At 36.5% G+C, this 25,018-nt stretch overlaps 4 protein-coding genes and 2 long non-coding RNA genes across 8 annotated transcripts; 3 read left to right on the top strand and 3 right to left on the bottom strand.

Annotated features, from left to right (window-relative positions):
• Positions 1–1,271: 1,271 nt before the first annotated feature.
• On the top strand, positions 1,272–7,622 carry Sec3 (exocyst complex component Sec3). 3 transcript variants are annotated; one of them, XM_043420428.1, is made up of 13 exons: positions 1,272–1,530; positions 1,625–1,712; positions 1,976–3,743; positions 4,058–4,212; positions 4,644–4,871; positions 4,967–5,203; positions 5,325–5,565; positions 5,683–5,900; positions 6,027–6,217; positions 6,295–6,662; positions 6,763–6,908; positions 7,046–7,240; positions 7,329–7,622. In XM_043420428.1, the coding sequence occupies exons 3-13, from the start codon at positions 3,293–3,295 to the stop codon at positions 7,479–7,481; spliced, it is 2,583 nt and encodes an 860-aa protein (XP_043276363.1). In that variant the 5' UTR covers positions 1,272–1,530; positions 1,625–1,712; positions 1,976–3,292; the 3' UTR covers positions 7,482–7,622. The 3 variants fall into 3 exon arrangements, with proteins under 3 accessions (XP_043276363.1, XP_043276360.1, XP_043276361.1); XM_043420425.1 differs by having other exon boundaries at positions 1,272–1,712; XM_043420426.1 differs by having other exon boundaries at positions 1,272–3,743.
• A 63-nt stretch (positions 7,623–7,685) lies between these two features.
• Positions 7,686–9,260, bottom strand: COX7B (Cytochrome c oxidase subunit 7B). Its single transcript, XM_043420433.1, has 3 exons — positions 9,077–9,260; positions 8,206–8,369; positions 7,686–7,877 (listed from the first exon to the last, which is right to left on the bottom strand). Exons 1-3 carry the CDS (start codon positions 9,123–9,125, stop codon positions 7,812–7,814), a joined length of 279 nt encoding a protein of 92 aa, XP_043276368.1. The 5' UTR covers positions 9,126–9,260; the 3' UTR covers positions 7,686–7,811.
• Positions 9,261–10,036: 776 nt separating this feature from the next.
• On the top strand, positions 10,037–18,027 carry LOC122411543 (uncharacterized). Its single transcript, XM_043420429.1, has 4 exons — positions 10,037–11,106; positions 11,722–12,384; positions 13,985–14,407; positions 15,569–18,027. The coding sequence occupies exons 2-4, from the start codon at positions 12,089–12,091 to the stop codon at positions 15,864–15,866; spliced, it is 1,017 nt and encodes a 338-aa protein (XP_043276364.1). The 5' UTR covers positions 10,037–11,106; positions 11,722–12,088; the 3' UTR covers positions 15,867–18,027.
• On the bottom strand, positions 14,267–18,604 carry LOC122411548 (uncharacterized). The gene is made up of 3 exons (XR_006261174.1): positions 18,308–18,604; positions 15,585–15,782; positions 14,267–14,409 (listed from the first exon to the last, which is right to left on the bottom strand). It is a non-coding gene; the product is annotated as an uncharacterized lncRNA (long non-coding RNA).
• Positions 18,605–18,638: 34 nt separating this feature from the next.
• Positions 18,639–22,910, top strand: Tango6 (transport and golgi organization 6). The gene is made up of 8 exons (XM_043420424.1): positions 18,639–18,966; positions 19,064–19,190; positions 19,269–19,500; positions 19,709–20,239; positions 20,346–21,536; positions 21,662–21,866; positions 21,952–22,103; positions 22,444–22,910. The coding sequence occupies exons 1-8, from the start codon at positions 18,921–18,923 to the stop codon at positions 22,735–22,737; spliced, it is 2,778 nt and encodes a 925-aa protein (XP_043276359.1). The 5' UTR covers positions 18,639–18,920; the 3' UTR covers positions 22,738–22,910.
• A 669-nt stretch (positions 22,911–23,579) lies between these two features.
• On the bottom strand, positions 23,580–24,960 carry LOC122411546 (uncharacterized). Its single transcript, XR_006261172.1, has 2 exons — positions 24,701–24,960; positions 23,580–24,408 (listed from the first exon to the last, which is right to left on the bottom strand). It is a non-coding gene; the product is annotated as an uncharacterized lncRNA (long non-coding RNA).
• Between the last annotated feature and the right edge of the window lie 58 nt (positions 24,961–25,018).

Below are 25,018 nucleotides of genomic sequence, written 5' to 3'. Positions count from 1 at the left end.
ATCTATTGACGTTCGAAAGTAATTCCCCAATCATTATTTTAGGTTACTATTATTACCGTCATTCTCATCCAACATATTTTCTCTCAGAAGGTATCGGTTTACGTTATTTGATGGTTTCTTTGCAAAGTCTTGAATTTATCATTGATCTCGAATCTAATTATACTCATTTTCAACAATTCACTATTTCCAATCGTTTCTTGAGTAAATCAGACGAATTTTTTTGCGTGTTGTTATTTTTTCCAAATAATTTCCACAAAAACAAGTTTTTTTTAGGCAGAGTAACAGCTGTTTTTGTAAAGCCAAACAAAAGTGTTTTTTCGTCATAAACTTCGCACATTATTAGCAAAGCGTACTGTTTAAGGAAGGAGGGTGGCTACATTCGTCAAAATTATGCCCGGAATGTATGCAAACGCTATGCTTATACACGCGAACTTTAGTGATCAATTACTCGATAACTCTACAGAAGAAAAATCTTTAAAAATGTGTATCGTCAAATTTGGCACGAAAGAATATGTTCACCAAATTTTATTAAATTCTTATAATTTTGAAATTTTTTAACATTGTATCGTCGCTAGCCACCCTCCTTAAAACAAAGCCTAGGAGCCAGAGATAGTAGAAAAAACCATAGTGTACCCGTTTCATCATACTAGAAACTTTTCGGGGTTCGAATGTATTTCGGGATCTCCCTTAAGGAGTTTCGGTACAAAAGTCAAAATATTAAGAAATTGATCAAATTTGGTGATAATGTTCTTCAACATCAAGTGCGAAAACACAAATTTTTTCAAAATTTTCTTCTACTTAGTTATCGAGTAATTACGCATTAAAGCAGATTTCTTATGCCCGGAATGTATACCTATATATATGGAAACGCTATGCTTATACACGTAAACTTTAGTGATCAATTACTCGATAACTGTGTAGAAGAAAAATCTTAAAAAATTTGTATTGTCAAATTTGGCACTAAAGAATATGTTCACCAAATTTTATAAAATTCTAAACTTTTTGAAATTTTTTATGTTTTTAGCATGGTTTAGCATGGCAACATTGTATCGCCTGTACCGAAACTCCTTAATGCGCATATGTATAGGTATGCGCAGATTGTACGAGGAGCGATAACGGATTCTCTTTGTCGTAGTGCTCGATTATATACTTCGCAGGATCTCTGCCAGATGGCGTCAAGCTTATCAGTCTCTTATGATCGATCTATCTGCTGGACATTGATAAATTCAACTGCCCATTCGATTTCAGTAACCGTACTGTGAGGCCAGCATACTCGAGACCATGTCTCGAGCTTGAGCACCTTATTGGCCGAGGCCTCAAAGAGAAGCTGGTCTTTCGTTCTCTTTGATCCTTTTTGCCTCGGTCAATGCACAGATCACCCGGCCCTCTATATAATACGGTCCAGTGAGGAAACACCATCGTGTTTTCCGTGCAACTTTTCAAGGCCCGGCCCACTATTGGGTTGGGTCGATAAATTGATATAAAAATAAAAATTATTGAAAAAACATGGTCATTTCGTCGACTAACTCGGTAAAAGTAAAACTGAAATTTTAGTAGCGTCAACTTTTAGCAAATTAATAGCAAAATATATTGTTCCTTTTCTTCTCAAATTCACATTAAAAAGTAAAGGAAATCTGGAGCCAGAGATCTGGGAGAAAAAAAATATGTTGATATCCGTTCCGTAATACCAGAGGATTAAGGTTTCCGACACGGTAATTTATGTACTTATTTCTCATAACTTTTAGGTTAATAAGTATCAAGTACTAATTTCCACTATCATGAACAGGCATCTTATTACATAAATTGGTGTCACTGTCTAAAAAAATGTTAATTTGAGTATATAAATAGATGGAAAAGATGTACAATGTACGAAATATATAATGCAATTTATTCTGAGGACGCTATTGTTTGTGTTTCGAGACATAAAATTATAAAAGCAGATGAGATTGTTGTCGCAATTGTGTATCACGACTAGGACCTTAATGGCGGCCAACTGTCACCGGGAGTACACGTCTTCGACAACGGTAAACGTAACGAAGACGAACACATCCTTGGCCCGATGACCTATATGAATGAATACACATCGGGAAAGGTCATATGCGAAGTAAAGGTTTTATGTATCTGTGGTAAATACACGAGAGGGTCGAAACATGTGCGCCAATACACATAATAACAACTTGATTTTTTAAACTTTCACCTGTGAAATGACTTTCGTCCTTTTGTTTTCTTATTATCTGATCAATTGTTTACAACTGATTGAAAATGTGTCATAATTAGGTTAGGTAATGAACGATGACATTTTTCGCCCTCCTCCCGCAGTTTTGAAAAAACTTCGATGCGGTTGAGTTTTGATGCAAGTTCAAGTATTCAAAGAACCCGAGACTTCGAACAACTGTTTTACTCGTGCAGAAAAACACATGCCTGACCCTATTCCCCTTCCGCTATTACCAATTAAGGAACGTTGTCCCTCGATCCGCTTCGGCCGAATAACTCCCTCCTCATCTTCGGAAACGACGTCAGGAGAGTATGACAATATCAGAAAATCGAAGATTTTTTACGTATCTTCAATCGCGAGCAATTTTTCCTTTTCCGACAAAGCAGATAGTTTTCGTCTTTCGGTATAGCTTGTTTCCCATAGGAATAACCTTTATTTTTGTAGCTATATATGTTCTCGTAAATAAATGAAACCGGAAATTGCCAACAAACTACACATGTATCTTCTATAACAATGGATTTCGTAATCTTTGTTTGAACCTTTTAAAATTGTTATATAAGGAGACTTTCGTATATTACAGAATGGCAAAGACAAGTAACGTGTATAGAGATAAATTAATTTAATAAATAATATTTACTGAATAAATTATTCTAACGAATTCACAAACAAATACTCGTTATTTTCATCCAGGATTTGTGCGAAAGGTTACACTGAAGCCGTTATAGCTTGGGTTTTTTGTGACATTGATTTCTCTAAGAATTTTATCGAAAAAATACACACTACAGATTTGAGGTCTGTTGCGCGAGTGATGATCCCATTGAATCGGTGATAAATAAATGATAACAGGCAATTAGTGAAAGCGTACATCGGGGAACAGAGTGATACCGGGGATAAAAAAAAAGTGATAATTCGGTGGTTACAGTTTTGATCGCTGTTATGTTTGTTCACAAACATCGGTGGGAGTATTTCGAACGATCATAACCTAAAAGATCGCAAACTATGTTTTCAACGAACCGATAATAACTCGTACAAATAAGGAGTGATTTTTTGACAGTGAGGAAAAAAATTAAATAAATCATGGCAGCGATTCGTCACACTTTACAACGCGAAGTTTTTACTCCGAGTGACGAAAAATTGTTGAGTGTTTGTTTCGTAAGTAAAACGTACAAAAGAAAGAAAACGAGTTTTCTGTGTTTGGCAACATCAACTGACAGTCCTGATTCTACGCTTTTGCTCTATCAAGTCAAGAAAAACGATAAAAATGTTTACAAAAAGAAACAGTCCTGGCTGCTCACTGACATACAAACCGTCGATGGCATAAACAACGATTCCCTGGAAATGGAATTGCACATAGATAAAGTCTATAAATGGTTGGCGACTGCTGCACAAGAGCGAAGAACTTTCATTAGTAATTTGTATACGTACTCTTGCGCTTTACCGCAAAGGCCAGAATTCAAAAATATACCCAAAGATTGGCTGGTTGATCCAACTTCGTTGAAGGAAAGTGACAGTATTACTTTGACTCCTGGTACGTTCATTGTTATTTCACTTTGTGAGAGAATAAATACATTTAGAAATAATTGTTGATACCATAAAATCATAATTTTATTGAATAGAATATATCTCGCTTGATCTAAAAATGACAAAAGAGATCAACTTTTAATTTCTTTTTAAATCTGATTTATTGACATAACTCAATTTTATTCAAATTTTTCAGAAAAGTACTGTTGTAAAAGTTTTATTTGGACTACAGATTTTACAGATTTGAAATGACATAAAATAATGTTGATTCGGTGTGTGGATTAATTACATTTATTCATTGTTGAAATGCTTCTTTTTCAGATCTTTTAACTCCAGTTATCACATCCGATTATCAACCAATAACTGACAAAGAACTTGTCGATTTGACCAAATTGATGGCAGATTGTAATTATGCAATATCAAATGCTGAACTCTTCATGGAAACTCTGGCAAAAGATTTATCTGTCCTTGATGGAGTAATTTTTTAAATTCTTTTATCATTATTCATCATTGAAGTACTTGAATAAGTAGCTTATGAAATTAATATTCATTTTTTGGGTAACTAACTAAACTAGCTACTTTACACTATTAAAAATTATTGAATTATGCGAGTATTTATGTATTTTCAGTGATTCTTACTGCAAACAAATAGAGATTTTTTGAAAATACAAAAATTCATGCTTTAAAGCTCATATTCCATTTACTTTTTCTTCACTGGAATTCTACATTGAATTTCATTTCGTATTCTGCTTATACAAGTCATAAACTCGTTCGATTTAATGAAATCTTATATAACGAATTATATAACTTTGATTATTGAATGATCGTTCATAAAGCATTCCCAGCTGCTATGCCTTTCAAAATAAATAGCAACGACTAAGGTAAATTTTAAATTGTAAAATTTTAGGAAAATGTGCAGTCCGTACTAGCCTCAGAAACTCGAGTAGTGCAATTGATGAATGGAATTGAAGCTGCAATAGACGAGGCTTCAGTCGTTGAGTCTCGTCTGATCAGTATCGACGAAACAATGGGAATGTTAAGAGACGCGATGGCTCAAATTCGTCGAAAGAATCATGAGATAAAAACCGAGAATAACAATGTGAAACTTTTGCTCGATCAATTGGACGATCTAATTGTAAGTAGATTCGAAACTATTCATCATCGCATTGAGATGAGTCTTCGAATGTAACTTGTCGCATTTACATTTCTGTACATTCGATTTCATTTCAGACACATTTAGATATAACGAACGAAGATCAAAGGATATTGAACGATGCAGAGCTGCCAGGAGGGAGAGTGGACCTCACTATCGCAGGGGGTGCTTTGTTGAAAGCCATATCGACTGCAATTCCAACCGGTTTGGACAAAATGGGTGCTGTAAATGAGCAGCGAAGACGTCTCGACAAATTACGAGCTAAATTTTCGCTCATAGTAGCTCGTCATCTCAATAACTTATTTATTCATTTGGTAATTATCGTGGAATCACAAGAAAGCAAAAATGTGTTCACTGCAATGAAAAATGATCACACAGAAGAAGAAATGAGTTTTTTTTCAGGAATTTTGAGTTTATTCTAATTTTAATCAATAGGGAAACGATGTTGGCGACGTGTCAGCATCCACAGGAGACCTCCTGCTGCCCACTCACCAAGCAGTTCATCGAGAACTCGAGCCTTACATGGAACTGATGCAATTACTACGTGCCCTTGACAATAAAGCCTTCCAGCAATTGACCAAAGTTTACACAGGAACGATGAGCAAATTGTATCAGAGAGATTTGAAACTATTCTTTGAGGAAGCGAAAAATCGGTTGATCAATACGAGACCTCATGGTAAAATGCTTCATATTTTCATCCATAAATTCGTTTATTTTAATCGATAGTAGCAAAAAATCACTCGAAAGTGAACTTGATTGATTTTTGCTAATGAAAATACTTTTTCCTGCACAGCAAATTCTTCGAAATCGAGTAGTCAGAAAGGGGAGGATTTGATAGCGCCGGCACCGTTATGTTTATTGAGTGGTGAATCTTGGGCACCTCAAGGCGAAGGAGCTTTATTAGATTCCCTTCTCGATCGAGCTCTCTCGCAACTTCAACCCGTGTGTCTTGCCGAGCAAGCTTTTTGTGTAGCTTTTTTACAGCTGGACGTCGTTTTGTCACCGTCGAAGGTTAGTGACGTCGAAACAGTTGATCCATCCAAAGACTAAAACCGTTATTGGAGTAAAGTCTGTAAAATTTGTGAGTCTTCATTGGAAACTCAAAAAATCGTCATAATATTATTGCATTTTCAACAGAGCACGGAAAACGAGGAATCGGAGAATACGAGCAACGGTGCGACGAGCCCAGGTTCAGCAACATCAACAGCGAGCAAAAAATTAGAGAGGCAAATCAACGAAGAGGTTCGGGCAACGATGGCAGCGATTTTTCCATCTCTCGAGCCAGAATTAAATAATTTCATACTGTTCCTCGACAAAATCGACAGTTTGTGCGTTTACAAAATTTTATTTGCTTTTTTTCTAATGGCAAAAACAAACTGGTATCGACATTTATTTGTATTTGCAGCTGGTGCATGTACGTTCTCGTGCGTTTGTCCCAGCACGTGATGTCGGCTCAGGACACAGGCTCTTTTCTCTCAATGACTTTCGCCTCCGCTCTCGTTCAAGTCAAACGAGCCTTTGACAAATTCATGCAAGCACAATTGCAGTCTATTTTACGTGACACGAAAGTTAACAGACGACATAAATGTGGAATTTTACCGTATGTCGAAAATTTTGGGCCTTTTGCTCGCACGGCTGAAAAAATATTCAAAAACTCGGACAGAAAAGTCGATCTGGAAAAATGGTACACAAAGTTGGTCGATGCCATGTTCGAAGCTATTATTATTCATAGCGGAGAACACCACAAAACTCCCCAAGAAGTTATTAAAATGGGTTTGTTTTGTTGTTCAATTTTTTAAAAGCATCGATCTTTTCATTTACAAAGATATGTTTAGATAAGTACTAACTTTAGAACGTTTTTTTTTTTTTTTAGAAAATTACCATCATCTCTACGATCTTCTGTCACAACTAAAAATTTCAGTCCTGGATCATGAAAGAAAAGAAGCAAAACAAAAATACCACGATGCTTTGAAAGCTTATGTTATTCAGTATTTTGGTCGACCACTTGAAAAATTAAACGTAAGTTTGAATAATTTTGTAATTTTTATAGAACGTGAATTTAAAGTGAATGCAAATAGAAAGTGAATTTTTATATTCTAAATGAATTCTGATAATCGAAGTTTTTACTTAAAAACAAATGTAAAACTTTGTTTCAGCTGTTTTTCGAAGGCGTTCAAGCAAAAGTCGGTGCAGGAGTCAAAGAATCTGAAATAAGTTATCAGATGGCCTTCAGTAAGCAAGAATTACGCCGAGTGGTAAAGGAATATCCAGCGCGAGAAGTGAAGAAAGGGTTGGAGCATTTGTATCGAAAAGTGGAAAAACATCTTTGCGAAGAAGAAAATTTGTTACAGGTAAGAAGTTCAAGACACTTTGTGAACATTTTTTGGTACTAAAGTTTATCAAATTGTCTACTACTGATGTAAATAATGGTAATTCTAGGTCGTCTGGAGAGAGATGCAAGGAGAATTCATTGCCCAGTATGTGAATATTCAAGAACTGATCCAACGTTGTTATCCTGACAGTAACGTTACTTTGGAATTCACGATACAAAATATTTTGGAATTTTTCTCAGAAATCGCAAGATCTCATTGAGAGGGAAAAAATAATAAATCATTGCATGAAAGAAACATGCTTGAATTGTAAATTACGGAACTGTATAGAACGTTTCACGTTGACGATTAAATCGTCTCATAGTTTTAAGCTAGACTTAACAAATAAAATTTTCAAACTACATCGAAATTTGTTTCTCGCAACAGGCCTTTCTTTGAAATAAGTTTCTAAGAAACAAAATCAATGTTTCATTGTTCTCTATGCAGTTTTAATTACAACGAGAAATATTCCACGTTACAATCAATGATAGATTTTTGCTTATCAACTCCTTGACACTAAATTATACATAGTTTCAAATCATATTGACATCCTTCACTTTTGCTCGTCTTTTGGTACCGGAGGCCAGCAGTTGAAGAAGATTACGCCACTTTGGGTGATCTATAAATATCAAACAAAAATATTTTAATTTCAAAAAATATTTTGAGACGCATGAGAACAAGTAAATATTAAAAATTTGTTGGATTGACAAAAAATATTACCCTACATACAATCATTTTGTTTTATAACACAATTTTTTATTTTCAACTGCTACATTAATTATTCTGTATTGAAATTATTTAATAAAAATATAGTCCAACTTTTATATGTAAACTACCAAATTGGATAAGGAATTACAACAAATTCATGTTTTATTAACAAAAATATGGGTGGGAATAGAATTTTCTGAAATTTTTCATTCACCAAGAATATTTTTCTTCATACTTACATAGTAAATAGAGCCTACTGCATACAAGATGCCAAAAGCAAGTTGCATATTGTACAAGGTTTGTTTGGAATCATATTGCTGTTGCCAGGATCCTTGAGGAATTGGAAGTTCATCCATGGTTCCGGGTTTGTAATTGGCTGCTTCATCGTGATATTGACGAGTGCCTGTAGCGAAGATGTCAAAAGTTATGCTCCACTAAACCTGCTACAATCGAATTTTTACCCAAAACCTTATCAAATTGAATGAATAATTCATGAAATTTGATTATTTTGTAGCTGCACGTTGAGGAAAAGTCAATAATGAAGAAACCTAATGAAATTTAACTGACGTATTAAAACTTCATCAGTTCTCTTTGATCATTTTTTGATCGCCTAAATTCTTTTAGGGAACGAAGAAGAATCGAACATTGCATCCCAGATAAATATCCGAGATTATGTTGATGAGTTCGGAAAATTTACGACTGATCAATATTTTTTTAAGGTTATGTATGTGACTTATCTATGATTTTTTTCAGTATGAAAATCGATCGCGTAAAAAGTTGATTTATTTCTGCATGAAAATATTTTGATTCATTTTTTTTTTCGAAGTTATTCGACTTTTCTACCTTGCGAAAGGCGTAATAATGGTCGAGTCTAGCGGACAGAAATAGAGGTATGAAAGGGAATTTGTTCGAAGGAGAAAAACAAAAGATGTTCGTTGGAGTCGATTTTACATGTTACATAATTTCGGTATGTCCGTCAAACGAGGTGAAATATCAATAAAATTAAATTAAGAAAAATCGTTGATGTGCGAATTGAGAGAAATTTCAAAAGATTATGTAAGCTATTATAGCATTCGAATACAAAAGGAGTGAATGCGACTGACAACTCACCTCGTCGAGTAACATTCCGGAAGACCGGTCTCAACAATTGACGGAACATTGTTAAATTCGTTACAATTGATTCAACACTTGTCGTAGATGAAGATCAATCCGAACTTCTCTCGAAATTCCGACTGAAAAGACAAGACGGAATTACCACGAACGAGTAAAAGTTCGCGGAGGTCTTCGCGAACGAAAAAATCGAACGTTCGGAATCAACCTTATGCCGGGTCCGCAGTCAGGCGACAGCGCCAACGACGATATCGAGCTTTTGGTTAGGCGCGAAAGAAAGTGCAGAATAAAATCCTGATTTGAGATAACATGCCCGAAATACGATTTTTTCGATTTTGAATATTCTTCCGCAGTTCTTTTTTCCAATTGAATTTGAATTTGAAAAGAGATTCAGAAAAAATTCGTTTACTATATTCGTCACTCTATTCGTTTAAATAAGAAGTTTATGTTCGCGGAAAATAATCGCTAAATTCGAAGAATTCTGAGTAGAAGTAAAAAGAAAGAAAATTTCTATCACCGTTTACAAAGTTTTAAAAAATCAAGTGTTTCTGCTTCATGAGATATAATGGAGCAGCTTGAGATCGATTAGCGAGTGATTTGTCCCTGCACGTTGGGTGGAGCTTGTCTCTTCTCATTTTAATGATGGAAAGGGAAGTGAAGAAATTTTGCGTCCAGATTTTCTCTCAACGAGCATCCAGTTATTGAAGGAGACATTTGTTCGTTTTTATCGTCGAAACGACAGGAGTTAGAGCAAAAGTGTATTGAATCAAAGTTGTAGAGAATTAAATTTTCTACAAAAAAGTTCCACATGACATTTTTCTATTATCAATATTTTACTCTAGAGAGCCCTCCAAAAACGGCGCTATTTTTCGAGCATCGCGGGTGCGTCAAGGCATTTTTGGATGCGCTCTCAGTATCAAACGACCAACGATAGAAAAATATGGTTTAAATATTTTTCGTAGGAATTTTTCCCCTCTACAGAAATGGTCCCATGAATTTTTGCTCTATCTGCAACCGTTTCGGCGGTAGGCACCACGAAAGACTGTTATCTCGTCAACCGCAGAAATCAATAATTAATTACACCAAATTCCGATGGAAAACTATACATGGAATACTTCGACTCGAAATTCATCGAAGAAGTGGAAACTGCGGCATCGAATACTGGATCTGGGACAGCCTGTATGCAAGCACGACGAGGAAAAGCGGGATGTTTTGTGTGGGTCAGAGGACGGTGGGTGACCCTTTCTTGCCCCTATCGATCGACGCCTGTGCAGTGTGGAGCAAACAGCAGGAGCAGAACCATCACAGAGCCATCGGAAACAATCGCCATTCACGTTGAGCTCCTGAGCTCATCGTTTCCGGGTTGTCAATAAGAACCACTGTAAAAGCTTGTTTATCGTCGGATCGATTGTCATTAGCCTCGAGTTTTATAATCGATTTCCATTCCTGATTTTTCAAACCTTAAAGAACCATCGAACTGCGTCGATCGATCGGATGCACGTGAAAGAATTTTCCGCTTCGTAATGTTGTTTGTGTCATCAACTGCCGGTGCAATTACGAGATGTATTTGATTCGGCCTACTTCTGACTTTCATTTTTTTAAATCGTAATAAAATTTCGATAGCGTTTTAACCATGAAAAACTTTATCCCGATTTCTAACTCTAACTTTAAGGACTAACCGCAACATTAAATTGTACTTTTTGTTTTATTTTTTTTTTGCTTTCTGAATTCGTTTCGGTTTCGTTTCGACGAATGTCAAAATTCTGCAGCACTTCAGATTTATTTTTACGACTCTGTTGTTCATTAGAAAATTTTTGACGGGTGTGAGACGAGCGAATATTTCAATTAAATTGAGTGCAACGAGTGGAAATTGAAAAGTTGTCTTTTTTCATCGTGCCTGCCCGTTCCTGCGAAAATATTTCGAACGTCACGCGTTTAATTGCTTTGATAAATTGACAAATGATCGTCGAAAAGAGTGCTCTCATTTATGTGGAGATCGAGCACCGATGACGTCTCATTGAGTGAACGAGGTGAGGGTTTTTATTCCATTTTCGGTTATTTTATTTGGTCATTCAACTTTAGCAGCACACGAAAATTTGTGGGGTCAATAAAAAAGCGCTTGACCTTAAAGAAGAGTCCATTGAAATATCAAGGCGCTCTGGCGTTCGTGACGGAACGGAATTGAGATGGCCCATTTTTATTTACGTTCAGAGTCGAACTACACTTTTTTCGAAGTCACATCAAATGGGGTGTTGAACTTTTGGCCCAATTGTTGGTTCAATCGATTTTTAGTACTCAATGCTTGAGTAAATTTATGTTAAATTATCGTTTATGAAATTTTTTTCTTTTTTTGCTTCATTCTTTTTTTATTTAATTTTTATTCGTCATCAATGATAATTGAAAATTTTATATTTTTTCGTTTTACTTAATAAAAGTGGATTCGAGCAAAACGAGAATGGAGAAAAATTTATTTTGTTCGTTCTCGCATCCAGATCACTTGGATTTTTTTGAATTGAGAAAAAAAGGATCTGAAATGATTTTTTTCAGAATGTAAATGAACGAAAAGCGATCGTCGATTTTCGCACTGTCAAAAAAGCCAACTGAAATCAGTTGTAAACTAAAATAAAATGTTATTTATGTTTCAGGAAGTAGTGCGTCATTTGGATCGAGCGATATTGATCAAGGGGGCAAAATAAGCTCTGTGGCGAAGGTCGCACTAGAGACGAAGTGCATACACATCCGCCGGTCGATCAAAGTCAACCGATTGGCAGTCGCAGTAGAAAGCTGCGACAAATATTTGCTGAATAGAGAAAGAAGAAAATGGGGACGGGAGTTTGATGAAATAGCGAAATGCTTACGAAAGGAGAATTTAAAAAATGAGAAATTCCAACTAGAAAGTTACGAAAAAACCTGATTAAGGGGGGACTTCGGTCGGTTGAGATTTGCGCTCGAACGCTCTTTATTTATCGTCTTGAAATCTTTGGAAAACGTTCTAAATATCGAGTCAGACAAATGGAAGTTGAAACGATGTCGGAAAGCGAGGCAAAGCCGGCCTCGCCGGCGCCGCCGAGCGCGAACACCTTGATCAGCATCCAACCCCCCGTTCTACAAGTCGCATGTCGAATGCTACGCTCTCCCAGCCACGAGAGCGTGACCACGGACCTCTCGCTCTTCAGCGTCTCGTCCATTGCCAGTGACGCTGCCAAATGTGGCAACAGACTCGTCGCCTTCAAGTCTTACGGAGATGGACAACTCTCCGGACGCGGGCCATCACCCAATCCTGATTCTCGCGAGATGCAAAGTAACAGGTGAGATTCTTCGGTCTCTTTGACCTGCTCCGAAAACTCGAGGGTGCTGCTGCACATTTTGGGGGACTGAAAAATCCCATTTTCATTCATTTTCACGTCGTTTTTGTTCACTTTATTTTATGTGTCTAAATTGGATCGATATTGGATCGATTTTTACTTTCTTATTAAGAGTATGGATCAGTCGACTAACCTCACTTGGAATTTTCGAAATCAAAATTCTTTTAGACACAGTTTGATCGATTAAAAAAAGGCTCTGTCAGCCTACGCAGAACGATGGCAAAAATCGACTGACAGAGCCTTTTTTTAATCGGTCAAACTGTGTTAAAGAATTTCGATTTTGAAATTTGCAACTATCTCTCTCGCACTTATGGTTGCGATATACCGACTGATCCATCCTCTTAAAGCTATTAACACTCTAAATTAATGTCAGAGCTATTTATAAGAAATTGTAAATACATTGGCCCTTGGCTAAAGTCCTGTAGCTTTTTTTATGTGAAAAACACAGAGGGAAATGGACCAAGAATAAGTGTTAATAAAAAGACAGAAGGCTGTGACAGGAATTGCTCAAGTCGAGAAGAAACAAAATGCCGAAATAAGTAAATGTAAGGTTACGAGAGCTCATTTCACCAATTTCGTTCAATCTTTAACGTAATGTATCTTTATTACTAGTAAGAAAATCGTCTCGAATTTTTTGCCAAACCTTCATTGTGTACTTCATTCTTATTGTGTACTTTTTCATAAACTTGGTAAGCGAAGCGTTCATTCGTTATATGGAAAGATAAACGACTTTTTGCGCTTAGTCCTTATAGGCCTGTATATTTTTCTTCATATTTAAACACGCTTAAATATTAACCAATAAGACGAACCCTTTAAAATTTGATGTGCGTGTCAATCGCTCATTTAAACTCTGTGCGAATTTCAAGACTTTCTTGAAAAAATCGTTTCGTGCATGAACTACTTTAATTTTATTGGATCTTTTTGCTTTGAATCATTATTTTGTTGTATAGAAATTCAGAATTGAGCGCCAAAAATCACAGGGTCTAACTGCTTTTTCGTTTTTAAATGAGCCTGAGACGCTGAAAATGAAGAAAATCATTGAATTGCACCATTTTCGTGGTTTCCAGTGGAATATTTTTTCAAACCGAAGTATTATTCACGAAAAAAGCGTTCGTTCTATGGTGCCATAACTTTTTGGAAATACTGCAAAAGATAACATTGACTCGATAACTTATTAGGCGGGTTCAATTCCAAAAACTTGCCAGTTAGGTACTCGGCCGATTAATTCGCAATGTTTTGCAGTATTTCTAATCGAATTTATCGATCTTGGACGGTGGGATTCGTCCGCAAACTTCTGACACAAAGTTCGAAATTTCCTAGAAATACTGCTTTTTAGTTTCTTTGGTTTTTATTCGAAAAACTCGGATTTTTGTCGTTTGAGAGTTTTCGTCGTCTTCGGTGGTTCGTCGAAAGCAGAATTCTCTCAATTACTCGATTTTAAGGGTTTCGAATGATCGAAATATCGATGTGGAAACGAAGAAATGTGGATTTTTCTATTCCCTAAAAAAAGTGATAACCGTTAGAAACGAAAATTGTTTCACAGGCCACCGGACATTCCGGAGATATTGTGGTTTGAGGAAGAAACGGAATTGATCCGAAGTTGCGGTGCTCTCTCCTCGGCCCTCGGTTTACAGAAGAGTTTCAGCACGAGCGACGTTTCCCAGTTGCCAAGCCCAGAAACGGTCTCAGCTCAGGTTTTACGATCCGCGGTATCCGCACTGGCGATCGACTCCGCTCAACGAAACGGCCTCCTCCTCGAACAAGCGAGACTCGATCACGCCTCGAGGTCATGCAGCACTTGGGTCGCCGTCGGCGATCCCACGAGTACTTCCCAGCTTCCCAGTCCCCACGGAGGAACCACCCAACAACCACCGGCCGCTCCTCATCCCCAGCCAATCCCCTTCACTGCTGCCGACCTCGTCAGATCCGTTAACAAAAAAGTTCGCCAAAATTACATCCGGCGAAGGTCTGTGAATCAAATTTTTCATATTTTTTTAGCATGTCAATTTATCAATTAATTTAGAATTAAAAGATTCTGAAATGAGACAAAGTTGTAATGACCGAAAAAAAAAAATTTTCGAAGGCAATAGACTATGAAAAAATGCCAGGGTTCGAAAATTTTCGAAAATTTCAAAAATCGAAAAAATGACCTCCGATGATGGGTTCGAAACATGTTTCACGCGATTCTGAGTCGAATGAGACAAAGTTGTAATGACCAAAAAAAAAAATTTTCGAAGGCAATAGACTATGAAAAAATGCCAGGGTTCGAAAATTTTCGAAAATTTCAAAAATCGAAAAAATGATCTCCGATGATGGGTTCGAAACATGTTTCACGCGATTCTGAGTCGAACGAGACAAAGTTGTAATGACCGAAAAAAAAAAAAATCGAAGGCAATAGACTATGAAAAAATGTCAAGATCCGAAAATTTTGAAAATTTTCGAAAATTTCAAAAATCAAAAAATAATCGCCCACGATGGGTTCGAAACATGTTTCACGCGATTCTGAATCGAACGAGACAAAGTTGTAATGACCGAAAAAAAAAAAAAATTTCGAAGGCAATAGACTATGAAAAAATGTCAAGATCCGAAAATTTTGAAAATTTTTGAAAATTTCAAAAATCAAAAAATGATCTCCGACGATGGGTTCGAAACATGTTTCACGCGATTCTGAGTCGAACGAGACAAAGTTGTAATGATCGAAAAAAAAAAAATTTTCGAAGGCAATAGACTATGAAAAAATGTGAAGGTCCAAAAATTTTCAAACTTTCAAAAATCAAAAAATAATCTCCCACGATGGGTTTGAAACATGTTTCACGCGATTCTGAGTCGAACGAGACAAAGTTGTAATGACCGAAAAAAAAAAAAAATTTCGAAGGCAATAGACTATGAAAAAATGTCAAGATCCGAAAATTTTCGAAAATTTCAAAAATCAAAAAATGATCTCCGACGATGGGTTCGAAACATGTTTCACGCGATTCTGAGTCGAACGAGACAAAGTTGTAATGACCGAAAAAAAAAAAAAATTTCGAAGGCAATAGACTATGAAAAAATGTCAAGGTCCAAAAATTAGCGGTCCAAAACGTTGAATTTTTTCAAATTTTTTCATTTAAATTGTCTCTCAAATCAGGCTTTTGACGACGTACCGAGCTCTCGAGCGATTATCCCAGAGTGAGTTCAACTTGGACAGACTGGAAGCAGCAGCATCAGCGGCTCAGACGACCCCGGGCGCGACCCTGGTGGTGCCGGGAGTGCCGAGCGTCATCGGAGCTGCTTTGGTTGGCCGAGAGAATCCGAATCATCTTTTAACGCGAAGGGACGTCGAGAGGGAGCGAGGCAAGCAGCTGTCGAAATACGAGAGAAATATGATGATTTTTAACTGGCTTCACACCCTCGACGACGCTGAAGTCGAGGACAGTATTCTATAAAGCGAATGTCCTCGAAGAAAGCATCGATTCAAGCAAAAATGGCAGTTGAATGTTAAAGAGAAATTTTCTCGAGGCAAGATCTCCGCGAAATCGGTAAATGAGACTCGAAAACGAAGGAAAAACAAAACGAAGTAAAAATCGTTTTCGTGATAAATTCATTTCTCATCGAATTACGAAAATTCGAGTAAAAAATAGGGATTCTCCTCGAAAAAGTAAAAAGTGCGACCATCATTTTTTGCCTACTTCGTATCACCCCCACAATCAACAGTCAATTTATTGGGTACTGAGTGCATTTCGATACGATTTTACGAGTGCGTTTGGTTTCGCCTTTTAGGAATATCTCGTTTCCTTGCGTCCGCTTAAACCAGCCACATGTACAGATATGTTAAGTTTCCGAAGATATTTGAGGTACGCGACGACGAAGGCTCGCGGGAACCAGCAGCACATTGAAAGCCAGAAGAAAGAAAATGAAAAGAAAAAACGATGAAAAGTTTCATGAGGAAATGAAAACATGGTTAGCTCATACCCAGAGGCTGAATCGTCGAACAAGCTTGCAACGATTATTGAGAGATAAAAATCTGAGTATGTTAGCCGAACGTGTTTACACACACGTGATTTCGCAACATCGCACAGTTCAGAACCCTCAAAATTATTGTTTTCGACGAGAATGTTCTACGCGCAATTATCGCTGATATTCGAGCACGAATATTTGCGTATTAAATTGTTTTAATGAAGTAGTCTTAAGCAAAGAATATGCAGAAATAAATTGGAATAAGGTTTGTGGTTGAATCGCCCTCGCTTTTACAGGGAAATTAACGTTTCGGATAAAATTTTACTAAAATCTAATTGAGTGTTCGTTCTAGTGTGCATTTAACGCAAATTTTATCTTCGTTCAAGTTTGCACTGTTGGACCGCAGAAAAGAATCTTTCACCTCCAAAATTTATGTCGATACGATATTTGCAGTTTTTAATATTATTACAAAAATGAAAATGTAGTTATGCGGCGACGAGGATTCCCGTTGCGGTCCAACGATCACAAACATCAATGGCATCAACTCTCAGAGACTTTTTACCAAAAAGTCAACATTCTGGCATTTTCCCAGAAAATTCTACGCTGTGTTATTTTTATAAATGGTGAAGACGTTTTTTTTCTTTTCGAATGAAACATTTTTATCAGAGGACTCAAAAGTGGAATTCGGAACCGTTTTTCCGCAATCTCAAAGGACCAAATCTCAAAATTTCAATATATAATAATATAAAAAGATAAAAAATCAAATTCCATAATTTTCATTCGATATGAAAAATGTTGAAATTTCTCAATGAATTTCTGGTCGAGCCAAAGAGATTCATCCGAAAAATCTACTTCGACTAGCTCTTTAGTGAACGAGTTCAAAGTTATTTGCGAAAAAGACTTTAATTCTGCCTCAGTTATAAAAAGAAATGAACATGAAAATATTTGAAAAAAATCTTGTCTAGCAAAAATTCGGTGTTTTAAAATCGACGATTTGTTCATTCTTGTCTGAATATGTGACGAAGCCTTCCAAAGATTGAGAGAAGATTTGGTCCATTGAGAATGTGAAGAAAAAATGCATTTTCATCTTCTAAATGAGGTTTCACATGATAAAAAAAAAATTATTAATCAAGATTTCAAAGAATATAAGAGAACAATGGTTATTGAAATAATTCATAGCAAAAGTATCAGAACTAAAAAGACATACACATTTCGTCCGTTTGTACAAGATCAAGAATACACATCGGTCCCGTCCATGGTAACTGCGAATCGAGTCATATCTATCACCGTTGAGCATACCCAAATTTTTAAATTCGTGAGATCACTCTTGCGCCACTGAGAAAGAAACAGTTGAACAGAGAAATATTGCTTGGAGAAAGATTCGTATACGAACAACTGGTGTCCGGTTATTGAAAGGGTCAATTGATCGTACAAGAGAGTATGATTTTCATGAAAAAATTATTTTCAAGATGTAAAACGCATCACACACGATGTATGGATGAATTATCGTTATATTATAGAAAATAAGATTTTAGTATGTTTCATAAGTTTATTATACAAAGCGTGTAAAGAGCTGAAAATGTCGGCATTCGTGTTCCTATCACAGCCTTAAATGTATTATTATATGCTATAAACAATGATCGAGATTAATTATTGGTGTTACATTTTTTTATGACAAATCCAAAAGATTTATTGTCATTCGTTTTTTTAATCTACGCGTGTTTCGTTTTTTTGGAAACAGTTTTATGCTACGGATCAATTGAATAAAAATATCAAATATAATCATTAATTTTTCGTGTAATCGTTCATGTATAGAGGCTTCCGTGTATAATGGTCACTAATTAGCGTCGTATGAGGCGTGACGGCCTTTTGGCAAAGTTAAAATTATTTAGTTTCTACTAGACCAAAAGAGCAATCAGATACTACTCACTCGATTGTCAACAAAGTTGAGAACTCTAGCTCTGTCGAAATTTTTATCGACGATGTGGTGGTGGTGGTGTTTTGACGTAGTGGAGACCCGCTTTTGTCTTTTCTCGACCGTCCCCAGCACGGAAAATGACTTATTGTTCTGCCTGAATCGAATCTCCCAATTTCGAAATTTCTCTGTTTTCGAAATCAGGAGATTCGATGATGGACAAATAATTGTAGGATAGACGGATTATATATAGGTATTTGTCCTGACGAAGCGTTGATGAGAAATTGTAGCCTCGTAACAGATGTTGCATGAACTACTGGAACGGCACAACGAAAACGATTGTGACGACATCTGTGTTTGACATTTGGAACTGGACCCTCACGAAAGGCCATAATAGGTTTTGTGTCTTCTATTTACCGGTTCTTAATTCGCCTAATCCCAGTAATAAAAATAAGAGATGTCACGACCGTGGTCACGACGTCACTGCGTAATTTTGAATTTTATTGAAATTGTAAACACGGTCAACACGGTGTTATCAAGACAAAACTGTATTCGATGCTCTTTGTAACTGTTGATGATAGTATGGTAAATTCGGTCATTTGAAATTTCGTGTTCCTTTGGTATTAAAATGGATCATCACCAATTGTTGACTGTACTGACAACAAATGAAAAACGTAAGCGTATTTTCAAACTACTAATATGTCATAATTGAGGTTACAAAACGCTTATAATACGTTACAAACGCTTGTTCATTTTGAAAATTGATTTCAGAGGAAGGACGAACTTTCGATGAGAATTTGCAACAAATAATTTTCAAAGTTGTTAAAATGTTGCCAGAAGAAGACGTCAATGAAGTGGCAAATTTTCCAACAAATTCAAATTTCGAATGCACGATTAGGTACGAGCATATTTTTTCTCTTGAACTGTTAATAAATTTCCATTTAATTTTTAATTTGGCAAAGCTTTTTTTTTTCAGACAACGATATGTTCACACGGTTTTATACGTACTAAAATCTCTAAAAAACTCAGAATTGGCCCAAAGTGATACATTTTTGAGTGTAAATCAACAGAAGACTGTAAAAGCAGCCATAGAAATTGTTGTCAGCATTGGAATACTTCCGTGCCTGTTTCCGGGTATCGGTGCTGGTATTTACAAACTGTGTCCTCGTGCAAAAGAATTGGACGATGAGAAACTCACAGACTTACAGGTATTAATGAATAAGAATACTTTGAAAAGAATTTGAAAAAAAAACTCTTCAAATAAATCAAATTGATTGCTCTATAATAAGAGAAAAATCTTAGGGAAAATTAAACTTGCAAAAGCACAGTATTCTCACCATCTGGGGTTTTGGATAAAATGTGCTCTAATTATACGAATTTCTCTGAGAGAACAATAACTTTTTATTCACATTTCAGAAATATGAGAGACTTTGCCTCACAGCTCGCTACTTGACAGATTTCTTTGACGAAGCATCACTCCGGCTCTCCCTTTTACCACAACTGGGTCCATTGCTAGGAGGTTTGTTGCAATTGTCTTACGCACCACTTATGAAATCGACAGAAGATTCCAATGATAAGGCTTCCTCCTCCTCCTCCTCTGAGTTTAGAATGACGAAAGAATTACATGAAAAATTGACAAAGGATCAGATTGAGTTCAGAAAAATCCTCTCGTCTCTCATCGAGAAATGTCCACTGGCAACTATCGTAAAAGAATTCATGATAATCCTTGGAATAAAAGAAGCACCGAAGTGGATTCGCAAACATGCACAAAATTATCTGGTCAGTGCCATTGTTCGACCTCATGGTATTCTGGCCTTGATCGACGCAGTTTGCGGGGATCACATCGATCTTGGCGCTCATTGGGACAAATTGGATACTGTTGCAAGACTCGTTGTCACATCGCATGGTCAAGATGTTAACAAATATTACGATGCTGTTTGCTCTCAGGTCAGTTGATGTCCAAGCAAATTTATTACTTTTAAACCCATGAAAACTTTGGTAGAATTCTTGTAGAGAATTGCAGAAAATGTAATACGTGTTTATTTTATTGCAGTTGGTGGCACTGTTGTCTTCTAAAAATATAAATCATTCAGCAACTATAGCGACAAACTGTATCACAGCTCTTTACGAACACAAGCCGGAAGTTTGCAAGGAAAAAGTAATTCGAGTCATTACATCCCCTCTGCGAAAAAAAGTATCAAAATCGTCGACAGCGTTGTTGGAAAGTGAAATCGAAATAACGGAGTGCATAGAAAATTTGACAAAATGTTTTGTTCCCAACGATGCAAAGTTCAAACATCCTCCTTGTACCGTCTTGAGAGAAATTGCCTTACCACTATTTAGTCTGTATACAAAATCTCGCGGGAGCGTATCTCTGTTGCAGAAAAAAATTCGAGATTTGTTGATTCACGTGATTACAGACTCGAAAACGAGGGATAATTTATTTTCTGCGTTTCTCAATCACGAGAGAACCGATGATGAAAACTTGGGTGAAAGATTGTCGTGGTCATTTGGACCGACAGGTGGACTGGTAATAACGGACGAAATGGATGATCTGGACAGTCAAACAGCAGCCGAATGTCTCTTCGATCTAATTGAAAATGAAGAATCGCTTGGATTCGATCTGTTCTATTATCTTTTACGTTCGTTGAGTAATTTGTACGGAAAATCGTTGCAATTGGCAGATGGCGCTGTCGACAAAATTGGCAAAGAGTTAGCGACGATGGAATTCTTGTCGAAACTCGCTGCTTCGCCTCAAATTCAAAAAGCTTTGATCAAAAATCCTGAACCCATTATTTCCTTCATAAAAACACTGTTCGACATGAATAGCACGAAACCGATAGAGAAAGAGGATGCGAACTTTACGGCTATTTATATCGGTTTGATGCTTGTACGAGTGATTTTAACCGATAACGAAAAACCCAAAGATTGGACACTTTTCAACGAACTCGCTGAATTTTTGACTGAGGTCAAAACACGCGGAAGAATTCCTGAACAATTGTCAACTTTGGTAGAAGAACTTTTGGGAATTATAAAGAATCAAGGGAAAAGAAGGACTCAACGTTATCAGGATTTAAGTGTCGATGGACGTGGCAAAGGCAGCGATTTCGAAAAAGCTATCAAAGATCTCGCTGATCCCTTGCTCCCTGTTCGAGGTCACGGATTAATTGCTTTAACGAAGTTACTGGAGAAAAAAGATCCCGAAGCTGTGGCAAACAAGGATATTATTCTCTGCTTTTTCCAAGTAAATAACTGGCCACTTTTTCTGTTTCGCAAAAATCAAAAACTGAAGTTTGATCTTTTAAAAATTTTCGTTCGTCAGATCGGGCCTGAAAAGAAAATGAAAATACGGCATTTTTTTCTTTCCAGGAAAATTTGAAGCACGAAGATTCGTTCATCTACTTGTCAGCTGTGAACGGTCTCTGCGTTCTCGCTACTTTGTTTCCGGAAAAAGTAATAGAAATTTTAATTCAGGAGTACGTCGACATGCCACAGCGTAATACCAACGGAGAAATTGCCCCGGAAAATCGAGCCAAATTGGGAGAAATTCTCGTCAAAACTGCAAGAGCTTTAGGTACGAATTTTGAATTTTCAAAAAAGCAAAAATAATTTTACGCAGATCGTACGAATAGTACTAATAATGTGCGTTTCCTCAACAGGTGAAATGTGCCATGTCCACAAAAACGTTTTGATCAATGGTTTTCTTAGCGCGACTCGCGATCCAGACGATATGGTTCGTGCCTCGAGTCTTTCGTGCCTCGGTGAGATCTGCAAGGTCATGGGTTTCCAGTTGGGTGACGGGATTACCGAGGTAATATAACCCTTTACGACTAAACATAATGTTTCCGAATTTTTACACCCTTTCGAGCGAATTCTATGTACACGAAAAAGTGGCTAGAAAATTAAAGCCTTTGCCTAGTGTTGGCAGTGTTGCTTCATGAAATTGTTACTAAATTTTATTGGACTGGTTTCAAAGCCATTTCTTTAACCATTTTTTATATTTAACTTGCTTTCTCGTAATGTCTCTATAAAACGTTTTTTATTTATATAGAAAACCAAAAACGATTAGACTGATATTTTTTTATTAGCTTTTTAGATAAGTCTAATTTTTTATTGTTTAATGTATTAAAGTGTGTCGTTTGAATTTTCAGATACTCTACTGCGTCGGACACGTAATCCACACGGACAAATCACCGGAATGCAGACGAGCTGCAGTGTTGGTAACGAATTTATTGATTCAAGGATTGGGCAAAGACGTCCTAACAGATTTGGGGCATGATCTGGTGCCTTTGTATCGAGCTCTCAAGTTGCTTCGCGACAACGATGACGATCATGTTCTACGTTTACACGCTCAGCTTGCGCTCGAGGAGTTGGATGACATCGTCCGATTACTAATATTCTCAGTCCCGAAGAAGTTGGAGAAACGAATATACCTTCTTCCTTAATATCGAATATAAATAAGTAGTCGTTGTCGTTATTCATTTTATTGTTTGTTTTTTTTTTACCACAAATCGATGAGCAATCGTCGATTCCTTTTTAATGTTTCAATATGTCGATGATAAAGTATTTTTCTGTACACAATATAAATTCGTTAGTAATATAAATTTTTGAAAATCGATATGGGTAATAATTTCGAAAATTGCGTATATGTATCTACGCATGTGATGCTTCAATTAATAGTTGCCTGCGAATTCGGTAGTACCGTTAATTCGTTCGCTGTTAATGACGCAAGTATGCGAAAAAAAAATACGTGCCACTTTCTTTCCACGGTGCATATCATGCGCACTTTACAATATTTTTTTTTCCATTATTCTTTCTGCATTTTTTTTTAGCGAAATATTATCGGTTCGGACATATTCTTCAACCACGTTAGCAAAACGATTTTTGTCTTTTGAAAAGACATTTTTCTCCACTGGTATGCTTTGGTTGATTCGAAAAAAGGTCGTATCTTCGGAAAAAAATCCTGCTAATCGAATGTAATTTCGTTTCAAACAGACGTACATTCGTTATTGCGGTTGAGGAGTCGATGTCGGCGAAGGTCTCGGCGGTATTGCTCGGAGTATGAATTCTTTGCACGATGCTTTCGGGGAAGTCTTGTGTTTTCCGTCGCCGAAGCGTCGAGGCGTGCGAAAGCAAAGCGAATGAATATCTTCGAATTTGTTAAGGGACACAAGTTTTCGAACTTGCGTCATTTATTGAAACAACACATTTATGCCAATCTTTCTCAAACTGTGATTCCACAGTTTTGATTAGTTTGTGGACGACAATAAATAAAAAGGTACGATGATTACGTATTTATAAAAATAAATTACTTTATTATAAATATTACAGTCGACGAGAGTTCAAACCGTCTTCATCACGTAGGCCTCATTGTAATTATAATACATATTTTATCATTTATATCACTACTGCGTAATATTGGATCATGTTTAGCCTATAAATTGCCGAGTCGACACTTTCTTCGCAAGTTCATCGAAAAATGGACTTCTATCAAGAATAAGCAAGTAGCCACGATTTCATTTTGGTGTTAGTAATAATAAGTGTTAAGTGTCACTGTAATATTTATGAAATGTGAAGAAAAATTTTGTCCGACGGTCTTTGATCGTTTGAAAAATTCATTTTATCGTGATTCTCAAATAAACTCTTGAATTTGTGGCACCCAAGATTGCTTGATTGTAATCAAAAGATATTTTGCACATTACATTATATAGAGTCTAATGAAATTTTTAGTTTCTCAATGGTCGCTACCAATGATGCTTTTTCATCCTAGAGTTTGTGTAAATCGTCTAGCTTAACAATTTCCTCTTTCAATGATGCTTTTTCATTCTGGATTTTTTCGTCTTTCTTTAGTTTTTTATCGTTCAAATCATCTTTCTTAGCACATTCCTCCTTCAATCTTGCTACCATGTAATGTTGTACTTCGAATTGAAATTTCATCAGCACAGCCGTCGAGGGATGTTTCTTTGATATTTCTTGCACCTCTGTGGAGAAGTTGAATACAGCGCCGTAGGTGTCTGACCCTTTTTTATTGCAGCTATCATTTTGCTGCGTTCCATGGGGGTTTGCATAGGAACCATAAATTCTAACAAAACTTTTTCGAGACTGTGAAGGGCACTCTGTAATTAAATATATGAGGAATAAAATAACGAAATGTGGGTGAAATCGATGTGATCGTGAAGCACGGTTTCAAAAAATTTTCCAACACCAAGTTTTCAAAAATTATCTATTAAAAGTCACGATTACAGTTTTCGTTTTTTATTTCATAATGAATTTTCGAAAAAAATCTGATACATAATTGTTTTCGATTTTTCTTGACTTTCGTTCGTACCTTTGTATAGCAGAATTCAGTTTTGTAGTATTTATTTATACGATCTTGTTTTTACAATCTTTTTAATGAAATATTTGTACCTCTTGGTCACAAATGCCTTTCCATTGTTCAGGTGTAATGTAGTATGATGTCCCAAGCGCCGAATGATGTCCTTCTCTCCGAGGGGGAAAGACTAAGCCGAAATTTCCAAACCGAATTTGAAAATTGTCAGATGTGGAGATGGACATGTTGCTGGGCTTGATGTCGTGGTGAACGACGTCGTCTAAGTGACGAATCCATTCAAGACAACTGAGTATTTTTTTCACAATGGCAACTACGTACGTGCCATGATCAGTACGCTGGTTTACTGGGTTACTTTTATATACGTATGATACGTATATATATATGTATATATATTA

This window comes from Venturia canescens, chromosome 5 (genome assembly GCF_019457755.1).
Source record: "Venturia canescens isolate UGA chromosome 5, ASM1945775v1, whole genome shotgun sequence".
NCBI classification, from domain to species: domain Eukaryota; kingdom Metazoa; phylum Arthropoda; class Insecta; order Hymenoptera; family Ichneumonidae; genus Venturia; species Venturia canescens.
The sequence above is the reverse complement of the archived record's forward strand: the minus strand, read 5'-3'. Positions and strand labels throughout refer to the sequence as shown.